At 39.7% G+C, this 23,944-nt stretch overlaps 3 protein-coding genes across 3 annotated transcripts; 1 reads left to right on the forward strand and 2 right to left on the reverse strand.

The window, feature by feature from the left end:
• Nucleotides 1–837: 837 nt before the first annotated feature.
• On the reverse strand, nt 838–6,205 carry mmp20a (matrix metallopeptidase 20a (enamelysin)). The gene is made up of 10 exons (XM_062386220.1): nt 6,086–6,205; nt 5,412–5,665; nt 4,758–4,906; nt 4,486–4,629; nt 3,660–3,821; nt 3,443–3,554; nt 3,217–3,359; nt 2,844–3,000; nt 1,589–1,692; nt 838–1,220 (listed from the first exon to the last, which is right to left on the reverse strand). The coding sequence occupies exons 1-10, from the start codon at nt 6,203–6,205 to the stop codon at nt 1,120–1,122; spliced, it is 1,446 nt and encodes a 481-aa protein (XP_062242204.1). The 3' UTR covers nt 838–1,119.
• A 416-nt stretch (nt 6,206–6,621) lies between these two features.
• On the reverse strand, nt 6,622–12,554 carry mmp20b (matrix metallopeptidase 20b (enamelysin)). The gene is made up of 10 exons (XM_062385114.1): nt 12,420–12,554; nt 11,576–11,814; nt 10,983–11,131; nt 10,571–10,696; nt 10,120–10,278; nt 9,807–9,978; nt 9,342–9,475; nt 8,448–8,604; nt 7,282–7,385; nt 6,622–6,799 (listed from the first exon to the last, which is right to left on the reverse strand). Exons 1-10 carry the CDS (start codon nt 12,552–12,554, stop codon nt 6,699–6,701), a joined length of 1,476 nt encoding a protein of 491 aa, XP_062241098.1. The 3' UTR covers nt 6,622–6,698.
• A 7,240-nt stretch (nt 12,555–19,794) lies between these two features.
• mmp13b (matrix metallopeptidase 13b) lies at nt 19,795–23,489 on the forward strand. Its single transcript, XM_062386105.1, has 11 exons — nt 19,795–19,888; nt 20,019–20,129; nt 20,313–20,440; nt 20,554–20,702; nt 20,840–20,965; nt 21,052–21,207; nt 21,301–21,421; nt 21,962–22,095; nt 22,333–22,492; nt 22,577–22,680; nt 22,786–23,489. The coding sequence occupies exons 1-11, from the start codon at nt 19,799–19,801 to the stop codon at nt 22,884–22,886; spliced, it is 1,380 nt and encodes a 459-aa protein (XP_062242089.1). The 5' UTR covers nt 19,795–19,798; the 3' UTR covers nt 22,887–23,489.
• The last annotated feature ends 455 nt before the right edge of the window (nt 23,490–23,944 follow it).

Genomic DNA, 23,944 nt, shown 5'->3' on the forward strand with positions numbered 1-23,944 from the left:
CCTGTGGTGTCTTTTATTTAAAAGTTTTGCATAATTTTTCAATGATACATGTAGATGAAAATCAAATATTGAAATAATGAAATACTGAGATCAATATTATAGATGTGCTTAATTTGCTCATTTAGTACTCTGAGTAAAACAAAAGAAGCCTACATCTACAAACTGTCAAGCGAACAGAAACATGAACTAAAGGTGTTTCCTTAACAGCAGCAAACATCAAGTCTGTCAAGAAAACAACCATTTTGCCAGTGTTTCTCTTCTTGTTCACAGTGTTCTCTTGTGCCTTTCAATAACCTCTAATGTTAACACTGACCAAAGTTCATTTTTGGGTAAACATAAGGGCTCTGTACACACAGTGTTACCCAATGTTACACGGCTCAACCTCCAAGAACTCAGGTCAACACGGATGGAGGCTGCAACCAAACCGACAGCACTCAATTTATATGATTCAAAACAGGTTTAATAACAGCATCTGTTTTCCCTCAGCACTAGAAATTTGAGTTTTTAAATTAAAGTGCATTTTTTAACTTACTTCAGTGGACTTATACTTGAGGTGGTATTTTTTAAATAGGATATTGGATATCAGGACATTTGAATACAATCTTCCACCACTAACCTGTACAGCACAGGTATGTTGATAAAAAAGCATTGGAGAACTTTATTAAACAAACCGCTTTGATTAGTTCACTTTAATGAGACAATGATGTTTTCTGACATGTCATCAATTTGAGTTCAAAAGATTAAAGAAATTCAAAATATACAAGAGAAATTCTTAAATTGGTGACACAAATACATGAAGAAGTCTTAACTATAATAATAGACATAAATTGTGTTACATTGTCAATTTGAACAAACGAATTAATTTGTTTGTGACCAATACGTTGGTAAATAATTTTCGTGTTTAGACATTTAGTACTGTACATCTTTACACATAAGACGGGCAGCACTATGCACCAGGAGGGATGTCAGAGATATAATTTATATACACGTACGCACATGCCCAAAACCAATAAAGCAGTTCAATATTTAATGCTATGTTATCATTATCTGTCTTTAACTTTCCCTTCTTGGTTATATGTAGAAAGTTTTATCTTTTTAACCAGCCCTGAAGTTGATGTATCAACATCCCAGCCAAGAATTAGCTGATATGATTTTCACCACCCGTTTTTGCTTGAAGTCGTACTGGTAGGACTTTATCCCACTGAGGAGGAAGATGCTGCCTGTCAACAGAAAATCATAGAGAGACTGTTTCAGATCACACGAGCAAAGAGAGACTTTCTGAACTATCTTTATTTCTTCTCATATGTTGAGTGTGTGTCATCCCCTCAATATGATGCAAATGTGAGCAGCAAGTTCAACTGTAAACAGACAAGTTCTGCTTCACTGATACATTGTTATAAAACTGGTAAAAAGTGTTATTTTCCTTAGGAAAGTTTGTGCATAGTGGTAAACCCCACCCGTCTGCCACCTAAGCACGGTGAAAACAAGAAATTACAGCTTCTATTTCAGCTGTATTCCATTTGAGTCCTGCTGCTCAGGTCCACATTATATAGAGCCCATGACCACACTATGTTTTAGTTTTTTTTACCTTGTAACTTGAATGCAGCATCAACCCTTCTAGGGATACCTGGCCAGTCTTTTTGGATGAGTCTGGGGAATCCAGGGTCCATTCGTCTCTTACTTTCATCGAACCTGAATCATTCAAATGTATTTGTTTTTCCAGGTCACACAATAATTCATTTGATGTTTTGGGGTATGATGCTCTCTGATTAAACTGGTGTTCCTTGATTAAACGGTTGTGCCAGGATTAAAGCATTTCAGCTGTTGTGTAAACATCTGAGTCAAATGTCTACTGGATAAATACAAAGTAGCAAATGTTGTTAATTACTTCATGTATATGGGCACTATAAATGCAAACATATTGGTACTTGATTTATTTAATTTCTGATTGATTAATTATATTGATTTTCTATGTTGATAATCAATCAAAAATATTTTGTTGTATCTTTATTCTTGTACTTCATGGTTTGACGTTATGATTTCAAATTCAGGTTTTCTGATGCTTTCACTCAAAACCCTGCTCTTGCACTCAAATAGCCACTGCTTGTGCTTAGATTTGATCTGCTCATGCTCAAGAATATTGTTGCTTGAACAGATTTCTTGCAGCTTCAGCTCTTCTCTCGCACTCACGCTGCTCCTGAGTGTGCTTGAAACATCAACTCTCGGGTTTATCATCTGCTCTTGGATTTGTTATTCTGTACTTCGGTAACTAGTCAGTAGATTTCCCCAAACCAATGTTGTCGAGATAGCTTATTAACTCACCTACCCTTGGTATTGGTCCATTAACTTTGCTTCGGATCGGAAGCTGGTATAATAATAAAGCTGTGGAGTTACACTCAACGAAGTGAAGCAGAGGAAGTTTGAGCAAAAGCACAGCAAATCTAAGCACCAATGGAGTGTGAGCGCAGGGTTTTGAATGAAAGTATTAGAACACCTGAATGTGAAATCCATAAACCTGCCCTCAAACTGAAGGCCATGCTCTTTAATAAAATCAGGGGGGGGGGGGGGGGGGGGCATTAATTAATGAGTTAAATCTCTGACATTTGACAGTTTATAGTTTTAGGATGATATTTGGGGATGCCATCTGAGGTTCAGGAAAATTTGAAGGACATCTTTACAATATTGTGACATTTTATAGACAAAGATTCATATAGATGAAATGAAATGAAAAAATGGCAAGTAAAGCATTTTGTATTTTTTGTCGTTTCATTGTTAAAACCTTTTTTCAAATGTCATTGACTTTACTGTTATTGGGAAAAACCATGACAATTTTAACACATTACCTGTAATAAAACTCTCCAGTGAAGAAAACTGTTTTCCCATATTCACTGATATGTACGGCAGCGTCGACCTGCCTGATTCTGGTGGGGAGGCCGAACTCATAGATAGAACCAGCACGACTTTTCATCTTAAGCCGTTGAACCACCCAATACTTATGACCTGGAAAAACATAGCCGTGTCACTGCATTTTGGGATGCTATGAAAAACAGCAACAAACCACAAGCGCTGCCAAACTCAATTCCCCTCTTGCATGAACTGCAACACTTCGGTTGCACAAGGCTGTAATTTGGGTGCAACATTGTGCTCTCCTGTAAATCAAGCCTTGTCATGCTGACATGACCTAAGTGATGCCTTGCAGACTGCCCATTACTCTACCAGTGAATATGTATGCAACGCCTTTGGCTGGGATGTCATAAGCGGCATCGACGGGAGAACTGATGCTGGGCAAATATGAGCTGCTGTGGCCCTCGCTTAGGCGATTCCAGTAGGTCGCCCTCGTTGTCCTCATCCACATGTACCTGGATTGAAACAAAAAAAAGCCTCAATAACAGTGCAACCAGACCAAATTTAATCTAGTGATCATAATCAAACCCTAACCTACCTGTTTTTAAAGAAAACAATATCATTTCCAATCATAGTAGCTGCATCGAAAGAGAAGTTCTGGTCACACTTTTTGGGAACCTGTTGAGTTTCCAGAGTTTTGGTGGGTTTTCCTAAGAAATAATATTATAGAAGACTTTACTTACCAAACGGTAATTTTCTCTGTGAGTGAAGTTTTGAGCAAATAATATGTTTAACAATGTTAACTCGTTCCTCACCATACAATGTTTGTATACCAAGCTCGTCATCTTTGGACAGTGAGTACTGTGTACTGCTGTGATGCCTGTAATTGGGGTACATGATCGCAGAGGGGTCCCTTGAGTGAGTCAGACCCAGTGAGTGGCCAAGTTCATGAGCTGCAACAGCAAACAGGCTGTAACCTGAAATACAGCATCGAAGACCCATTAATCCCTTTAAAGGGTCAATTAGCACAGAATTACACTGGGGACTGCTGCCACACTGCTGCCCTGTGGGCTGTACAGCGTCACATGTACTAGTGGCCACACCCTCACCAGTCATATCTGTAAGGGAAATGTAACATTTTGACCATAATATGTTCAGGTTCATTTCCCCTTTGAATGATCATGATTGAATCTGATACAATGTTACCTTGATCATGCTGTATCTGTGACCTTTGCCATTTGATAATCACATTCTAGTTTGTTAATCCATGTGAACATTTGCACCAGATTTGTAGAGATCTTATCAATGCGTTCTTTAGATATCGTGTTCATAACAATGCGATAGACGGATGGACAACCTGAAAACATAACACCTCTGGGCACTGGCTGTCCCCAGCGTGGAGGCATGAGAAAATATTGACCTCAACACATTAAAAAAATTACATTAATTTAACTTAGCAGTTGCTGTTGTCCAAAGTTACTTACAGGGAGTTGAAGTGTATCCCTTTTATGTACAGTTGGGGGATGCGAGTACTTCAAGATTTTTATGTTGGAGAAAGTCTGAAATAGTTGGATTTTCACATTTGTGATTCATGCCTTTACCCTTATTTCCTGGGGAAACTATGTCACCAGAATCACCAACAGGGTTTGAGTGACAAACCTTGCCTCCCTGCTGTCCACATTTCATCCTCATCAAAGTGCACGTCTCCTCCTATCCCCTCTCCAGGCTGAAAGGCGTGAGCCAGAACACCCCGGGGCCCGTCAAAGGGAAAGAAATCTCCATGAGCTACAGCAGGCAGAGCGAATGATTCATGGTTTAAAGGAAAATCTGACTTAATGTTCTCTGTTTCAACAAAATATCACATTATTGCCAGTGTTACTTTTGATTATGAGAAGTGTTTTGCATATTATTACTTCTGCGGGCAAAGGAGAAGACAATATCAGCTTTGCCGTGGTTGACTCTAATGAACCTCAGTGGTGCAGCATCACTCCACATCTTCAGCGCTGAGCGAAAAGACTTTTCCACGTCCTCTCTCGTCAAGTCCGGAGTGTATTTGGCAATCCTGCATGCAGTGGAAAAACATGGTGCAATATGTCATCATAAGCAACAGCTGCAGCTTCCTCCAAATGGATCTGAAAGATCACATGAGAACTAAAAATTCTACGCTGCAGTTTCCAGGTTTTTTAAATCCAGAATCATATACGTTCACCTTTGACCAACAAGTCGAATCATTTCATCTTTGAGTCCAAGAGAATGTTTGTGCCATATTTGAAAAGATTCCCTCAAAGTATTCTGGAGTATAAGCATTCACAAGGCTTAACATTTTGTGTTTTGTGAGGCCACATTGACTTTGACCTTTAAAGACAAAAATGTTATCGCTTCATTCTTAGGTCCAAGCTATTGTTTCTACTAAATTAGCCCAAGGCGTTCATGAGATATCATGTTCACAAAATGGTAAGGACTGGTGGGCGACCCCAAAAACATACCTCATTCTTTCATTATTGGAGTATTAAAACTGACGATATGAATTAGAAAGCATGTTTCAGAGTTGACGCAAAACATCTCACCTGTATGTGATTGTGCGGTTTCTCCATTTTGGCTTCTCTGGGTAAAAGCTGAAGTTGTCCACATCTGGAACTCCACACCTCGACTCCCTCATTACATCCAGGGTGGGGGGGTCCAGTTGTCCCGTCTCTCTCAAACCAAAGAAGTGTTGCATCTCTCTAACCTTCTCCTCCATGACAGGCGTAGAGCGAATCCGCCGCACTGGCATTCTGTCTCTGCTTCTGTGATTCAGGTCGTAAAACCTCCTGAGGTAGCCCTGTGGTGAGAAGAGTGCATTCTTAGTGGCTCAGGTACATATTTTTTATTAATGGCTACAAATACATTTATACTTTAAATTGTGTTTTGTATGTTTACACAGTGTCACACTGTACAGAGAATGAGTGTAATGTATCTATGATGAGAGGCTACAGCAGATGCATCGACATGTATACTATACTTATCTGCAAAATATAAAAAAAACTAAGATGAAATATCTATGAAATATTTTGTATTTTTTTATCCGGTGGGGGCAAATTAGTTGAACTGTAGTCGATGCAATGATTTTAACCATTTTGACTTTAAATACAATTAAATGCATATTACAAATTCATGTATATTATGAACTCAAATGCCCAGTTCAGTTAAAAGTTGTGTATTTTTCTTATATAAACTATATGACCGCCTACTACCCACAAACCTCAGCCAGCAACACATCCTCTGGCCTGAGCTGCTGATCCAGGTCAATGGCCTGTGTCCACGAGGTTTCCGCAAAAATCAGAGAGCCCAAAACAAGTATCCACAGCCGGAGCGGCTCCATGTTTGAAATGCACATTCTCAGCAGGCTTCACATTTTTTATATGGGAGCGTTTCCAAGGGATTGTCGGGCAATCACATGGTCCAAACATGCACAGTCCTGGTGGTTACCTGCCCAGATTGTCTGGAGGGTTTGTGGTTAAAACCTCCCAATGAAACGTCTACATACATGTCTGTGCTCTCTGTCTGTAATGATGAAAGCTGTGTGTGTGTTTTGTAGTAAGGAAACCAGAAGCAAGGAAATTGTGTTGTGTAATTACTGAGGGACACCTTCTGCTGTCAAGTGAAGTGAAGATTTAATAAAAAGCAAAAAATGGAAATACTTATTTCTACTTTCATGCAAAAAGCACACATACATGTTGGGTTGTCAGTTGTTGCTGTTTATTCTTTCCGAATATAAACAAAAAAATTCATAGTGTTTTTCCTTTTTTTTATTTAAAATCATTGCTTTCAGGTAACCTCCATCTGGCCTGTTTGTGGATTTACAGCCGAATCTTTCAACATCCAAGCCAGGAATTAGCTTTCTCAACTGCGACAACAAGTTTCTGGGTGTAGTCGTATTTGTAGACTTGTGGTCCGAGAAAAAAGTGGATGAAACCTGGAAGATGAAAAAAATGTATCTGACAATTGAGAAGCAAACAAAGTGATTCACATATTTCATATTGTGCCCTCTGGAATGCTGTTTTTCATATCTGATGATCATGATGATGATGAGCATATTTTCTCCACTGTTGCTTGCAGTTAAATTACAGTATATTGCATGAAGGACTTTAATTGTTAAATTATACAGTTTAAATGATAGAGGGGAACGCTCTGTAAAAACTACACTGCATGTCAATCAACATACCTGTGCTACTAATAGCACTAAATGCAACTCGCAAAAGCCCTTAAAGCTACAGACAGAAATATACTGCCAGCTGAACATAAAGAAGATTACTGCACTTTTCCAGCAACACCCAGTCGTATATTTTTAGTCTTTTGCATTTCCTCCATCTCTATGTTTTGCTGTAAATACATTTGTAGCTTCCATCCGCTGCAAATAAACAACATACAGGGAAACTATGACAATGTTTTTCTCACCATCCTTATAAACAGCAGTATTTATTGTCGAGTTGATTCCTGGGAAATCCTCGCTGATGTACTTTGGATATCCGAAGTCCATAACCCTCCGGTTTTCATTGTAACTGAGAAGAAAAAGAAAAGCTGTGACCCAGGAGCACCAGCTTGTTCTACAAAAACGAAGACACAAAGTTTGTGTTCAGCTGTGATATGATCACATCATCAAACCTCCGAGATCACACTGAGGCCTATGAGCACTGCGTGAGGTCCGGCTGTGGAAATGTTACAGTCAGATGTGAGTACACTTTTTTAATGTCCAGGTCCATATGAATCAGTGCTGTGTGAACATTTTTTATTTACATAACACAATTTGGTAATAAGATGTAATATAGGTTCAAATGAGGAGTGCTACCTGATTCAACTATTACATGAGCCAAGGAGGTTATGTTTTCACCCCTGTCCTTTACTTTGTTTTACTTTACACAAAAATTACGGAACAGATTATCACAAACCTTGGTGGAAGGGTGTGATATTGGTCAGAGAAAATCCAATAAAAGGTTGGCTCAGATCCAGATCCAGATCCAGGAATTATTTTTCTTTTCATTAATATTGCAAGATAAGATTTTTTTTTACATTTTCATCTGGAAATGTATGGATCAGTATGAACAAATTTGGTTATTTAGAGAACTGATATTTATGATTGTGTCAAACTTTGTGCATCTAGGTAAAATTCCAGAGGCCTATTTGGCCTTGGCGGTGGTTTACATATGACATCCTTGTACTTGCAGAGCATATTAAAGGTAAGCAGTTTGGCTTACATAGCTTCACATTATTAGACATAGCCAACCAAACCCCCTGCTGTGTTAAATATCCATTCATTCAAACTGTATCTATATTGCCTATCCTTTGAGTGTTGCAGGATGCTAGCTGGAGCCGATCCCAGCTGGTATTGGGCGAGAGGAGGCATAATCGCAGGGCCAACATACAGAGACAAAAATCACCCATTCACACTCACATTTACACCTATGCATAATTTAGAGTCTTCAATAAACCTAACCCCAACCTGCATTTCTGTGGGAGGAAGCCAGTGGTATATTCCTGCTTTCCGGCAGCATGGCTAACCACCTGTTGAGTAAATACAAATTTTGAATATTTGTATCTGTGTTGTTGTTGATTTATTGCCTTACCTCCAGTAGATGTCATGCATGAAGAAGAGTGTGCGTCCTGTTTTCACTATGTGCACGGCTGCGTCAACTTCCTGAACCCAAGCTGGAAATCCAAAGTGGCTGAGTGCTCTGGGCTTCCCTTTCACAAGAGAACCTTTCACTGTCCAGAACATTGACTCTGTCAAAGGATTAATATCAATGGAAGTATTAGATTCCTCCTCAAATAAGATGTTGCATTGTTCACTTTTGCGCTATGGCTACATTTATTTATTCCACTGTTCCACAGGCTCTTACTAATTTGATGACTGTCCAAATGATTCTACCTTCAGATCGAGAATGAAATGTACATTTAGAGTTCTGGGACAAATACTAGTTTCAGTGAAATAAGAGGACAAAAGCTGTTTTTCAATTCAAGGGCCACATCCTTCGGACGACCCAGTCTCTGCGGCCGAGGAAGGATGCAGCTTAGACGAAATAATACGACACGGTCTGGTCTTCTTATTGCACCACCAGCTTGACCCGCCCTAGCACATATTGTTGAAAATATGTTTTTGTATCATGAGCTGTTCAGTTGATATTTAAAAAGGAATGTTATAATATAGATAATATTATTAATATTACTAATAATGAGTCGCCCCACTTGCCATTACCTCTTTGGAAACTTTGCCACAGAATCAAAAAATAAATAATGTGATATGTTGGGCTGGGACAGATCCACCTGGTGGAGCCTCCGTTCCCCCGGGGTAGAATGACTCATCGGCAATTTGGGGAACCTTCAAATTAGGACAGTATAAACGCAGCGGGTGTGAAGCAATCGCTCTTCAAATACAGTCTACGAAGGATGTAGCCGCTGAATTAAGACACAGTTGTTGTGATTGATGCGTTAATGTTCAACATTGAAGTAAAGATAGTTACCATGAATAAGATAAGCAGTGGATCTGCGAGGTACCCAGAAAGCAGCATCAATGCTCGTTTCAATCTTTGGCATAAAGTTGGTGATGGGACCTTCTTTGATGTCGAACTGTTCGTTGTGTTTAATCCAGAGGTATCTTGTGGGGGTTAAAAATGTCAGTTAGGTCAACACATATTTTGATTGTTGTATTTTTTCAAAATATATTAAAATCAAGATTTCCAAATGGACTTTGTGTCAAACACTGTTAAATAAAATTACCAAAATAGATATGTACTTTTTAAGATAAATGCATTATCTATGCCCTTACCTTAATTAAATTGTTATTGTAATTTGTAAATATTGGCTATACAAATAAAACTGGATTGGTTGATGGAATACATCTACAGAAATTGTTATTGTCGTTTTTCTTTAGAATAGAATACACATATTGTCCTCTTGTCGTTGAAATAAAAAAATCATGCACATACCTTTCTCTGAAAAAGAAAGTGGCGTCCCCGAGAGTGGACACTGCATCAAAGGTCATGTCTGGAGAACATTTGTTCTGCAGGACTCGAGGGAACAGAGATCCTGACATCCACTGGTTATACTGAGAGCTCGAGTCGTACCTCGGAAAGTGACTCTGACGACCTCGGGCTCGGCCTAACATACATCAGGACACACTTATGTATCAGGTTCAACTTCGAAGGAAATACAAAGTGAAATACACAGTAACTATAACCGCTGTATCAGTGTTCGGGGTTGGGTTGTTAATCAATCGGTGGATAGATTAAAACTCTTTACTGTAAAGTGCGTTGATATTTGCTACGTCTTCTCTGGATAGGAGGTTGGCAGGATGGGAGGACTTGTAGGTCGGGTACATCAGTGAGTCTGGGTTTCTGGAGTGCTTTAGTCCCAAAGCGTGGCCAAATTCATGTGCAGCTACCACGAAAAGATTAAAGCCTGCAAAAGAAAAAATGCACTCAACATGCGGCTGTGGCTCAGGCGGTTTGATCCCGGTCTTCCCCTTTCTGCTTGCCAAAGTGTCCCAGGGCAAGATAATGAACACTACATTGCCCCTGATGGCTGACTGTATGAAAGAGAAAGTGCTGCACATAGATGCACTGTATGGAACCATGCTGTAAAGTGCTTTGAGTGGTCATCAAGACTAGAAAAGCACAATAACATTTTAAGAATTATGCAATAAACACTTCTTTTAGCATGAACGTGTTGAAGGTGTGATTGAGTTCGGCACCTGTTCCTCCTGCAGTCCAGTGCTCATCATCATCAAAGTGGGTGTCGCCCCCAACACCCGACCCTGGACCAAAGGCATGAGCCAGCGTGCCACTGGGTCCGTCGAATGGATACAAGTCACCATGCGCTTCATGATACAAACCAGGTTACACATGAAACACAGAAACCACAGGGAAAATCATTTTTTTTCATGACACTGGAAAATTACAGGCCTCTGCTCGCGTCATCCGATTGATTCTTACATGTTCAGCAGCCAAGTGCGTGATAACTCTGCCTCGGTGAGCCGCTTAATTACTACTCAGATTCTCCTTTTAACTGTCATCCGATTTTTGCATGCAAAAGATGTATATATTTCTGTATGTGAGCAGGGGTTAAACTACAGAGTGCACCTTCAGGCAGCAAGACAAACCCACCGTAGGTCACAAACTCCACCATGATGTCAGCGTTGCGGGTGTTTGACCTTACAAACGTCAGGCCACTGGCTCTGGCCCAGATGCTGAACGCTGACTCAACCAGAGAGTCCACAGTACTACGAGGCAAATCCCTGGTGTACCTGCCGGTGCTGCAAAGTAAATGTGTCATTCTGTTGGTTAATATAAAGATCAGGACACTTATATCAAATCTGATGACGACAGTAGCCATGCTCCTTATGATCTCTTCAATTTTGTGGTACATGTGTTCGTGGATTTGGATGTGTTATATGAGTTCAAACTTGTATCCTGACCCTGCCACTAACGATCCCATAATAACATTCCGAGTCCCAAACATAAAATCATTTAAAAATGTTTTTGAACAGAAGCTTTTCCCATTTTCGGCCTAAAGTTTAATTGCCTGCCTTCTCAAATTGTTTCCCACATATTTGTTGTGGTTTGCATTTTGGGAACATCAGACAGTTTTTATTTTTTGGGGTTTCAAGTTCAGTCTGGGTCAGACATGCCTTTTTCTTCAGTGATAACTCTATTGCAGTTTTGTCCTACTCCATATCATTAAAAGACCACATAGATACCTGTAGGTGATGACGTTCTTGTTCCAGCGTGTTGTCTGAATGTGGCTGTACTCCTCCACATCTGGAACGCCACATCGAGGGCTCTTCATCACCTCCACGGTGTCTACGTCCAGCACACCCGTCACATTGAGCCCAAAGAACATCTGCATGTCTTTCACTTTGGAGGTGAAGGCGGGCCCGCTCCGCTTCATGCGCCCCAAGGGCTCTTGTTGCAGGTTGTAATACTGCTGAAGGTATTCCTACGTGTGGATTTGAAAATCCACATTAGGTATCCCTTAGCACTAAAGAGCCAGGCAAATGAAAGGGCCCTGGATCCATCAGATTGCACATTTCGTTCATGCATTTCCACATGTATGAATGAATCTACAGCCTTTGGGTGAGAATCTATAAATTACACTTTCTCTAATCACAGTGACGAAAAGTAAACTGACTTAAGCCTTAGCGAGTAACAATGGTAATCAATCCTCATGCTGGTTGTCTTCAACCACTCTTTTCTTCCACAATAAACGAAAACAAAATGATATCATTCTGGATGAGACGATGCTAAAAGAATCTGAAAAAGCATACACTGCAACATGTTGGAGGACTCAGAAGGCAGGGCAGCAATTTACCTCCGTCCCCCACCCGCACAAAGACAAAACAAATAAATACAATATCTTAACATCCCACAAGGACGGGAGAGAACGGCTCCATGCATCGCAGTTAACCCCAGCAGAAGAGACGCTTTGAAACTGCCGTGATTTGGTGATTTGGGGAACAAGAGATTAAATCACATGCAGTCCAATCATCAAACATTTGTCACACAGCTACATTTGACATGCAGCTCCTGCAATTATGCACTTACTGTGGCCAGCTTCAGGTCAACCTGTGGTTCTGCGGAGGGAGAGCTCAATGCCTCCGGGATAAATGTGGGCGCCGTAAAACATGGACGGGGCAGCAGAAGTACAAGGACACAGCAGGGGAGCAGCATGACATGCATTTCACAGACGTAACACTACATGGATTGTAGAGGCCGAGGTTTAAACACATGGAAATGGGAGTTCTGGTTAATGAGAAAGCCTTTTAAATGGTTATTGTGACTCATGCCAGTTGCAAATCCAAGGAAAGCCTCAAAGAGTACCATGGAGATAGGGAGGGGTTTGGAGACAACCATGGACAGCACAAAAAAAAACAAAAAACAGAAAGAACGAAAGAAAGAAAGAAATGACGTTCAATGAGATTTTTTTTCTTGCCTACTGCAATGGAAACTGGAACAAATGAAGAGTATAGTTTTATTTTCAACATCTTAAATCAGTTCAATTAGTTAAATTTAATGCAAATTTAGGTCTGAAATCAGTTGCTGTGATGTTCATGTAACAAGACTGTGGGAGAGCGTTGCCTAGGGGATAGAGCGGGTGCTCTGCAACACAAGGGTTGCTGGTTTGAATCCCACTCTTTCCCATCTGCATGCCTAAGTGTCTTTGGCAAGATACTGAGCCCCTAAATAGCCCCTCATAAAAATGAGTGTACTACAAATGTAAGTCGCTTTGGACAAAAGCGTCAGCTAAATGACATGTGATGTAAAAGATGAAAACCCATATTTTTACATTTTTCAAGCAGGGAAATTACAACAGGAGACAAGAGGCAGCAGAAAACAAATCATTCTGCACTATATGTGTGCTTGGTAAAAACATATAGATTTTTCCACGTTTAAAAACCAAGCAGCTCGGATAATGAGGCAATGATTTCCTCAGTCTAACTCCCTCCAGACTTGAGCAACACCATCAGCTGGGTGCCACTTCTCTGTCCCACGCATTCTGCAGGCTCTCCCGAAATAACGCCATCCAAGTCCATTCTCGTCCCGATTTAGCCCACAGAAGTGAGACCACCTTTCGATGAGACAGTTTGCTCTAAATTGCAGGGGTTGATTGAAGGCCCTAGAAAAAGTGGCCGTCAGCCAGGACACCGAGACTGGCAAGGGTGGTGCTGTGCTAAATTCAAGCTGCAATTATGGTTGATTGGTCATTGTGGCGCTTTATAGGAGCGACGGCATTCCTCTGCGGGGGCAACATGAGCCGGTTTTCAGGAAATGTTGCGCTCTTTCGAAGAGCGATTGGAAGAATTTACGTCATTCTGGTTTTATGGTCCGAGTACAGACGAGGTAATGAAGGCGGATGATGAATAAAAGTTTAGTTTGGATCTGCAGGATTACAAATGGGGGGAAGACAGCTCCGGCCGAATTGGACCTACGGGAACACCTCAGTTTACCAAACAAATTTTCACACTGGAAATGTGCCAGAGAGGCAACTTAAAATCAGATCTGTCTCTGGACCAACGTACTTCAAGACAGTGAACATCTTTAAAGTACAAAATGGACTCAGGCAGCAACTGTGATGCAAAATGACATGAGAAAACTAGAGTTAATTTATTTTTAATGCTAAACCAAAGAATGCTATCAATTGCAATAATCAATGATATCAAAGCAATAATATATTAACTTAATTGCATGGTTCACTCAGAAAAAATCTTTCTCAGTCATCAGACATGAAAATCCATCATTACTTGGATTTTCTATCAAAAAGTAATCATCACACATATTGCATGAGGTTTTCTTTTGAAAGGGCACATCCACTATTTAACCATAACCTCTAACAATAAATTAAACCAAACTGAAACACGTGAAGGTGCCTTTAAAACCACCAGGTGTTGACTTTAAAAATATCTGACTTTGGCTCCGTCTAGCGGTACAATCAATAAGTGAAAGTGGCAGACTGAAGTTTTTTACCTCCCTACTCCTCCACACCTTACCTGGATGAGAGTTAATGCAATGTATCTGTATATGAATACAAAGAATGTCAAAAATATTGGTATCATATAGTTTGGATGTATGTCCTTGTTTAACTGTTTAACATGTGCACATCTGCTCTGTAGTTGTGTTTGGATTTGAACATGCATTTGGGAGCACCCACAAGTTTTGCATGAATCATGTGTGCATTTGTAAATCTTATTTATGGCCTGTAGATCATATTATACACATTTATTAGCATTGTCAGTAAATGTTCTCTGAGAAGACACTTTACTATAGTTCTGCTATTCATATTTTGGGTGTAGGATTTAGTGGCCACTACAAGACAGACAGAAAACAAATATTGAAGACTTGCAAACTAATAGATAATACAAGATACCAAATAAGTTTGAATATGATTTTTGTGAGCTCCCTCTCCTGAACACTCTCCTGTTAGAGCCTCTGCTTCCCCCTTGTGGCAGCTCTTCACAATGTGTCTTTCCTAAACATTGGCCTGATCTTAACTTTCTCCAGTCACTGATGTTTACGTACTTTATTTGTGAACTTCCCATGTGTGCAGATTAAATAGATACAAATTTTGCTCTGTAAAGTGGCAGATTTTGCTGGCATCCATGTAATCTACATTTTTCCTTCACTGTAGGCCGGAGCAGTCTCAAGGGCATTTCACTAATCAGGTCCATTGTGGTATTATATATCCTTTTCATAGGCTCACACAATGCTCCACAATCACGTCTGGAGCTATATTGTATTGTAAAGGATTTATTTCCCCTCGGTATGTTGCCGGCACTTATGTTAAAATGTCATACTGTGTTGTATGATCCAGATGCTCTATAGTCCGTATATACTGCCTCATTGAAGTCTTTTCATCTAAATAACCCCACAGTGACTCTGGCGTCTCCCGACACACATTCACACAGCAGCTTCCCACTGTCTCACTGAATACGATGATATTTAGCAATTCCACTTCTGAAGCAATGATGAAGCAATACAACTTATGCATTCAATGGAAACAGACATACTCATTAAAACAATTTATGCTACATGTAAATCCCTCGTTGTAAATAATTTTAATTTTGACTTAACATGTTCCCAAAAGAAATGAGTGCAATAAGTATGAATATTAAAAGCAAAACAGTTGAATCGGCTCTTAAAACATCTCTTGTATTGCTTCTCCAAAAGGAAATTAATTATAAAGCTTGTCTGATGTAGAAACAACATAAATTCCGTTAATAACCAGTCCAATCAATACTGATGGACAGAATAAAGCTTAAAGTGTAGATTCGTACATTCGTAGGGGGATCAAAAGTAGGAAAGCTTCATAAATGGGTCACTACACTCAATATTTTCAGGTTTGTTCAACAAACTGCCTAGAATTGACTGTAGAATCACAAAGAGTGTGCTTGTGCCCTCTAGTGAGTCATCATGGTCAGCAGTTCAACTGGGTGCTTGTTTATCATTATTGCACACACACTATTATCTTATCCAGTGAATTCTAACACTCAGAATTAGTTTTGGTCTTTCTGGTAATTCAATTTTCTATTGTGTTAAAAAACACCCATTCACAAAACATGTAAGAGTAGAGATCGCTTAATTACGATCACTTTCTTAAAGACTAAAATGCTCAAAGAGCAAGGTGAGCTGCATCAGTTAGAGATGTTGATAAAATACACTGCAAACAGTATATTATACCCATGACATTTCACTATCCAGGCAACATCCACATCATACATTTTATTCACAAGCACAGGTCCCCCCCACAGATCATTAAAAGGTAAACTTCTTCCAAATATTAGCTGATCATTTCACCACTCTCAGCTATTGAGAATGTATAGCATGTTAAGTATGATTGTATTATATGAAAGGACGACGGCTATGACCAAACCATAAATCAATGTCTGCAGATTCTAAAACATGAACATTTATTGATCTGGTCTCAATACAAATACAATTATTTCCCGAGTAGAAACCAAGCGAAACTAAACCAGCATCTTATATGAAAGGTATGAAAGCAGTTTCAGATAAGGCTTTAAATCATTGCTTCCACAGCAGATCTGTTGTTCTCACTACTCCAGACAGAGCAGGGTTAGGGTTAGTGTGGACCCTCAACGAACTCTGCTTCATACCTAAAGAGTATGAGCAAGCAACACAACAGTGACAATTTAGAAAGTGAATGATTTCCTGACCAGTAGTGGGCAGCTGCTTCAGGCCAGTTTCAACAACCAAACCCCAAAAAAGGCTTTGGGTTGTACATCATTAAAGTGCTGATCTGTGTGGAGAATGACCAAAGAGGGAATCAAGACAATAACCCACAAAGTTGGCAGAGTCATGCTCCAGCAAAGACACCCGCCGCTTTCCTGTTGGCTGAGGGAGGTACAGAAGCTCTGTATTCAAAAGACTCATTTGTAGTAGGTTTGTTCAAATGGAAAGGCAATAAAATATACTCAATCTTTGACGTTGTTCTTATGTAAACCATAACCCAGCTTGTGTTTGTGGTATCTGTCCAGTAGCTTCTGCGTAATCTTGCTTACAAACAAACATACAAACAAACAAACAAATGGAGAGGAAACATCAAGTGCCTAGCTAGTCTAAGTTGAAAACTCTTTTGTATAGAATGAGTTGAGGGCCCAAACGCAGATGCCAAACCAGCACAGACCAATGAGCAGTCTGTATTCAGACTCACGAGTAGATCAACAGGCCGACATTAGAATCCAGAACCTCGGAAGGAAAAGTCATAACATTTAAGTTAGTTAAACATAAATGTTTTTAAAACAAATGATGATGATGATGCAAAATACTGGAGAACTCACAATCACACCGAAACAGAGCAAAGAAACACAGAGAATAAGTAGTCCAATTTGACAAGCTACAGATGAAGATAATGAAGGCGGAGCTTGTCGTAGTCAAAAACAGGAAGCAAATCAAGAGGGACACACAAGTTTCAAAATAAAACAGGAAATAACAAACTCAATATTGCAAACATAATTCCAAATATACAAAACCAGTCCAAACACAAGGAGATTATCAGCCTGACAGGTTTGAGTCTTCGATTCTTCAGATGCCATAATATAAATACAAAACAATCTTTAGGAACTTTTACTGTCTGTATGAAACAACTGGATCACAACACACACACTCGGTGTGAGTGTGTGTGTGTATGTGTGTGTGTGTGTGTGTGTGTGTTTGGGTGTTTCAGTGATTTTAAAATAGCATTAAAAAATCCCCCAAACTGCCAACTTCCCCTGGTCATGACTCAGGAGCACCGTACTGTCTAAACCTTGATGATGTTACTCCTAAAATATTTGTCAACATAGGATGCTGAAGTGTTTGGATACAAAGTTTGTTACACGTTACATGTACACATCACTAATATCTGTGATGTCTGTGTTGAATAATTAAAATAAAAAAATAAACAAATGTATTATACACAACAATTAAAAAAAATGTATTTGTCAAGAGCAAAGTGTAGGAGTAATTAAAAGTTTTTAATCCACACATCGCTGCCACTGTATCTAGGAATCCTTTATTAACCCTGACTACAGCAATGCCTGTTCTGGATCTGTCTGCTGTCATGTTCTATGTTAATGCTCTGGAGCTACTTCAGAATTCTCATTAGTGAGTCCTCCTAAGTTCTACAATATACTGTAACTATGTATTGTTTGCGTGCTGGACTTTGTGTTTATCATACCATGTTTATTTGTACTGAAGATTTTATAGTCAATGCTTAAATTTCATAAAGCATAATTTTCTTTCTTACTATTCACATTTGTGGTTTATATATGAGTTTGAATGATTGACTTAATTGCTGTTATTTTTAAATATTGCATGTCAGCTATTTCAGATGTCTGTTAAGCATCGACACAATCTTCAGATCCAAGTTTACAAATTTTTAAATAAAAAGCTCTGTAATTCAGATCGATATAAAGCATCGCAGCGACCAAACAAACATTTTGCTGGTGCTTTGACGGGATTCTATGAATGTTGCTGCCATGATGCAGAATCTGTCCCTGTCAGAGGTCGTCTGTCTATGTCGGTCTCAGTCTGATATGGTGAAATAAAAAAAATCTAAATATAAAAATGATGCACTGCTGTAGTTCATCGGAGGATACAGAAGAGGAAGAAGTTCATCCCGGTCCACAGTCTGACCGTTAGCATGCTGCCTCCCCCTCACTGACTTAATACAGTGTCTGATTTCTCTGGCAGCCAGCCACTTAGACTGAAAAACGTGACACGGACAGTCTCATATTCATCAAAACACTGTCAACATGTTATTATGATACATATTTCTAAAGGTATGCTGATAAACACTAGTATCATGACTCTGTCAAATCTTTGGTATGTAATTGTCGTCAGGGCCGTGTTGTTAAGTTGAACTGTTTTCCAGATGTGTATACAGTACCATTATGTGATTTACTTGATTTAAGGTAATTGCAGAAACATTTGTAAAAGTACTGTTCTAGGGGCCTCTGAGCAGAGTCTTCTCTGAGTGTGTGGAAGTGAAGGAATTCCAGTGATGTGTCAGGAGGTAATAATTATACAGCATTGTTGTCAGACACAGACAGTGACGGAGTAGACGCAGTATTAAGAAGCATGTCTTCACCTGCCTTGTCTCCACTGATTCAAAACCCACTCAGCAAATCTCTGGAGCAATACTGTCAGGGTCTTATATATATATATATATATATATATATAAATATATTTATTTTATAGATAGATAGATAGATAGATAGATAGATAGATAGATAGATAGATAGATAGATAGATAGATAGATAGATAGATAGGTAGATAGGTAGATGCAGTTATGGGGGGGGGCAGAGTCATATACAACATTGAAGCGAGGAGGAATCACATGTTTTAGATTTGATGTTTTCATCTTCTCCTTATTAACTATGATGTGTTTCTGTTAGTCACGTCTCCTAAAATGTCTTCCCCTAAAATAGCAGGACACAGAATCACTATCATGAGACAAGCATCAGCATGAAAACATTCCCCAAATCCCCGACTATTTTGGCATAAAGCAGCATTTGTTTTCTCTCTTAACCTATAGAAGATTGGCAGATCAGTAATGATGCGACATCACATATTAAACCCTGACCTGTTGACTCTTGTAAATCTGCTGACAGGAAAAAAAGACTCCTAGTTGTTTTTGCCTCTTGGACGTTTTCAGTGAGTATGTTGGCAAACTCCTCAAGACATTGCAATTTGGCAAAATGTTTCATCAAAGCTTTTCCAATGGGGTCAAAGGAGAACACTCCAACCACAGTCACTGCACATTTTACACATACAAGCACATTCTCGACGGCTACAAGAGGAAGTGGCTAGGTGCTTTTACATGAATCACTGGGACCCTTTGAGAGAAGAAAAAACAGCGTTCCCAAAACACTATAAATACCCTTTAGTGCTCCTTGAGCCCAATGAGGACAACACAAGGACAGCAACAATGATAGCTTTGCTGCTGCTGGCGCTGGTCGCTCACACCTCTGCACTGCCTCTGCCATCTGAGAACAAAGACAACAGGCTTCAAGCAGAGGTAAGATCGGACACCTTGTAAACTGGCTTTAAATGGCATATTAAATGTAATCATGACAGGACTCATCACAGTGCTCACAATCTCATATGGAGCACTTTTCATGCCTCTTTGATTTGTCTCTCTGAAATAGAAATACCTCCGTCGCTTCTATGGTCTTCCAGCCGGTCTTCAGGGGAGACAGGGGACATCAGGCGCCTTCAAGACCAAAATCAAGGAGATGCAGAGTTTCTTCAAACTCGAGGTGACCCGATGAAGGAAATAAGTTATTATACCTGGATTAAGGGAGGAGAGTTTCTCTTGGAAGTCATACACTTAAAATAAAAATCTATTTCAAGTGATAGAGGTCTTTTATTTATTAGTTTAGTTAATGCTATCAAATGCTCTTATAAAAAATGACTTACTTATTTATGGTGTTCATTTCCAGGTGACAGGGAATCTGGATGACAACACGCTGGAGTTTATGAATCTTCCCCGATGTGGCGTCCATGACATCGGGGAGTACAACCACTTCCCTCGAGACCTCAAATGGCCAAAAAACGACGTGACATTCAGGTTGGCATTAAAAATTACCTCCACTAAGGAAGTTAATGACTTTGTCTGTGTTTGTTTGTTTTACTGATTTGCTTTTCATATTCACAATTTTAATTTGTCCTTTGGTGTTTCAGAATCCTAAATTACACTCCAGATCTGAAGAAGTCTGACGTGGACAGAGCCATTCGCACTGCGCTGAACGTTTGGTCTGATGTCACGCCGCTGACCTTCAAGAAGCTGCACAATGGCATCGCTGACATTATGATCAGTTTTGGGTCAAAAGGTAGAAAAAACCGACAGCATCAATTGTGATATACAGTAAGCATGCTTGACATTGGCTGAAAGGGTAATTGCATGCTCTAAAGGGGAGATTGTGAACATTCTGCTCAGTACATTTAAACGGACACCTGAATCCTGCAGAGCATGGAGACTTCAACCCTTTTGATGGGCCTGATGGTCTGCTGGCTCACGCCTACCCACCAGGCCAAGGCATCGGAGGAGACACTCACTTTGATGAGGATGAACACTGGACCAAAGATTCATCCGGTAAGACTCAGGCGTACGATCGACATTAAACACCACTTATCTGAACAAAATATATATATATTGGACTGGATATCTTTTCTCCACAGCCTACAACCTGTTTATAGTGGCAGCCCACGAGTTGGGCCACGCCCTCGGTATGTCCCACTCCACAGACGCCGGGGCCCTGATGTTTCCCATCTATTCATACAGCACAGGCTTTGTTCTGGCTGAGGATGACATCGAAGGCATTCAAGCTCTCTACGGTGATTTAGACAAATCTCACCTATGAATGCTATTAATAACATCATGGAAACATTACTGTGAACGGTGCGTTAATGCCAGATGTTCAATCTCAGGTCCAAACCCAGACGACAAGAAGGTGAAGCCAAGACCTGATGCCCCAGACAAGTGTGACCCCAAGTTGAGTTTTGATGCTGCCACAGAACTCAGGGGGGAGACCATAATCTTCAAAGACAGGTACATGGTTCACACACACACAGTCATACCCGAACTTCAGATCTTTATCATCAGTGACGAGACTTAACACGTGATCCCTAAACACCATGTGTCCACGTTCCACCCAAAATTCAAACCTTTAAATTTACTATACATCATAACCCAATTCAATTTTATTAGTGTAATCATAGCATACATTAAAGAGAGAGAGAGAGCAAAATATTTGAGGGAATCAATTTAAAAATTTTAGATTAGTATATCAGTTAATATGATACATTATTCAATTTTATCTGTATAGCGCCAAATCCTAATATACATTATCTCAAGGTACTTTACATAGTGAGGTCAAGACCTTTAAATATAGATAAACCCAACAGTTCCTATGAGCAGCACTCTTGCAACTATGGAGAGATAAATCTTATCAACTTGAAGAGACCTCTAGCACAACCAGAGTCAATGTGGGCGACTGGTTGGGTTGAGGAGAAAAAAGGGAGAGGTGGGTGGAAAGAGGGTAGAGAAGAGAGAGAGTCCACATTAACTCTATGCTTTATCTTGTTCCAGATTCTACTGGCGTCTCCATCCTCAGATGCCTGAGCCTGAACAGACTCTGATCAAGTTCACGTGGCCCTCCCTCCCCAACAAGGTGGATGCAGCTTACGAGAACCCAGAGAAGGACTTGGTCATCATATTCAGTGGTGGGTCATGACCTCGACCAAGGAATGTTTTTGACTGTCAGTTAGCAGGATTACATTAAAACTACTGGACGGATTACCACAACACTTGGTGGCATTTCCCTTGACAATATTTCACGGATCTTGGTGAAAAATTATGTGTGCAATTTGGTGTAGATCCAAATAGAAATCCAGATGGAAACGTTTTTCTAGTTATTGTTGTCGTTTTATTCGCCATTGTTGTTACTTTGTCTTCAATAGGGATCCGAATGTGGGCTTTGAACGGATACAACCTCGTGGATGGTTACCCTAAATATATCCACAAACTCGGCCTCCCCAAAACCGTGAGGAAAGTGGATGCGGCCGTGCACATCAAAGACACGGGCAAGACTCTCTTCTTCACTGACGAGGAATACTGGAGGTATGTACAGATTAATGTTAGAGTTGATAAACCTGCACACTAAAGTATTCCTGTAGAATTTTTCCTGTTATTCTTTACCAACAGCTACGATGAAGCAACAGGCACCCTGGACAGCGGCTACCCACGAACCATTGAGGACGATTTTCCTGGAATGGATGACGAGGTTGATGCTGCTCTTTATCAACACGGTACTGTGAAGCCTTTATTATCAAATTTTCCTCAATATACAAAAAGATTATTTTCTCTGTCTGTATCGAGTTTATTTCTAACACTGCTCCCCCTCTGCTCTTCAGGATACTTGTATTTCTTCCATGACCATGTGCAGTATGAGTACAGCTACACCTCGAGGAAGGTTGTACGCATCATGTGGACCAACTCCATTCTCAACTGCTGATGAGGCGGTGTGTGACTGACCTACCACGGCATAGAGATATCTATCAATATAGCTGGCTATATGGCAAGAAACAACACAACATACACAAACATTCAGACATGTTGAAATGAGACGTAGGAGGACGGAGTCCAGTGAGTGAGCAGGGAAATCGACACCTGCAGGGAACACATGAAAATTCTTTATTTCCACTAGTGCTGGACGCACGTCAGCTCATGTAAAGTGTCAGAAAGACTCCTGGAATATTAATTTTGTATGTATACTGCCTTATATTTACTATTTATTTAAAGATCTATCTGTACAACAGACGCCACACTCGACAGGGTTCATCAGTGAATGTGGGTCTGGCTAACCTGACTTGTGAGGTCCATATTTGAACTTTTGTTAAACTAATACACTGTTATTTTAACAGTTAGAACTCAGCAGGTGAATACAAACAATACTTGTCCTGGGACTTTTGTAAGATTAGGAGAAAGTGAATCTGTAATAATGACGTTACTGTTAAAGAGCTTGTGTTGTCATTTAAAAGATTGAATTTGAAGTAGCACTGAAATATTTCTGTGAATTTTATTGTCGGTAATTTCAAAAGTGTATATATAAATAAAAATGCTCCATGTGAAACTGAGTCAATATTCTTTCCAGCTACATCAGAGAAAGCATATTTTCCTGTGTTTAATGATTTATGTGTACACGGTATAAGTATGCGATCATTATTCAATATGGTGATCAAATATGCTACTGCTAATAATAATATTAACGTTACTAATAATCATAATTATTATTTAATAAACATGTTAACTTTAACATCGGACGTATTCTGCTAATGTAGGTACTATTGTTATGTATAGGAAGTTAGATGGTTCATTGAGCCTTCATGGAAACTACAACCCCTGCAGAGGGTTGTGGCATTTAATGGTTTTAAATAAGCCTGATTTATACTCTTACTTTATACTATTTTACGGCTAGATTTTGAGACAACATGAAGTTAGGTACACTGTCCACTAGAGGGCCCTCAGAATCAGAATCAGAATCAGAATTCTTTTTATTGCCTTGTATATTTT

Source organism: Platichthys flesus, chromosome 4, assembly GCF_949316205.1.
Source record: "Platichthys flesus chromosome 4, fPlaFle2.1, whole genome shotgun sequence".
Lineage (NCBI taxonomy): Eukaryota > Metazoa > Chordata > Actinopteri > Pleuronectiformes > Pleuronectidae > Platichthys > Platichthys flesus.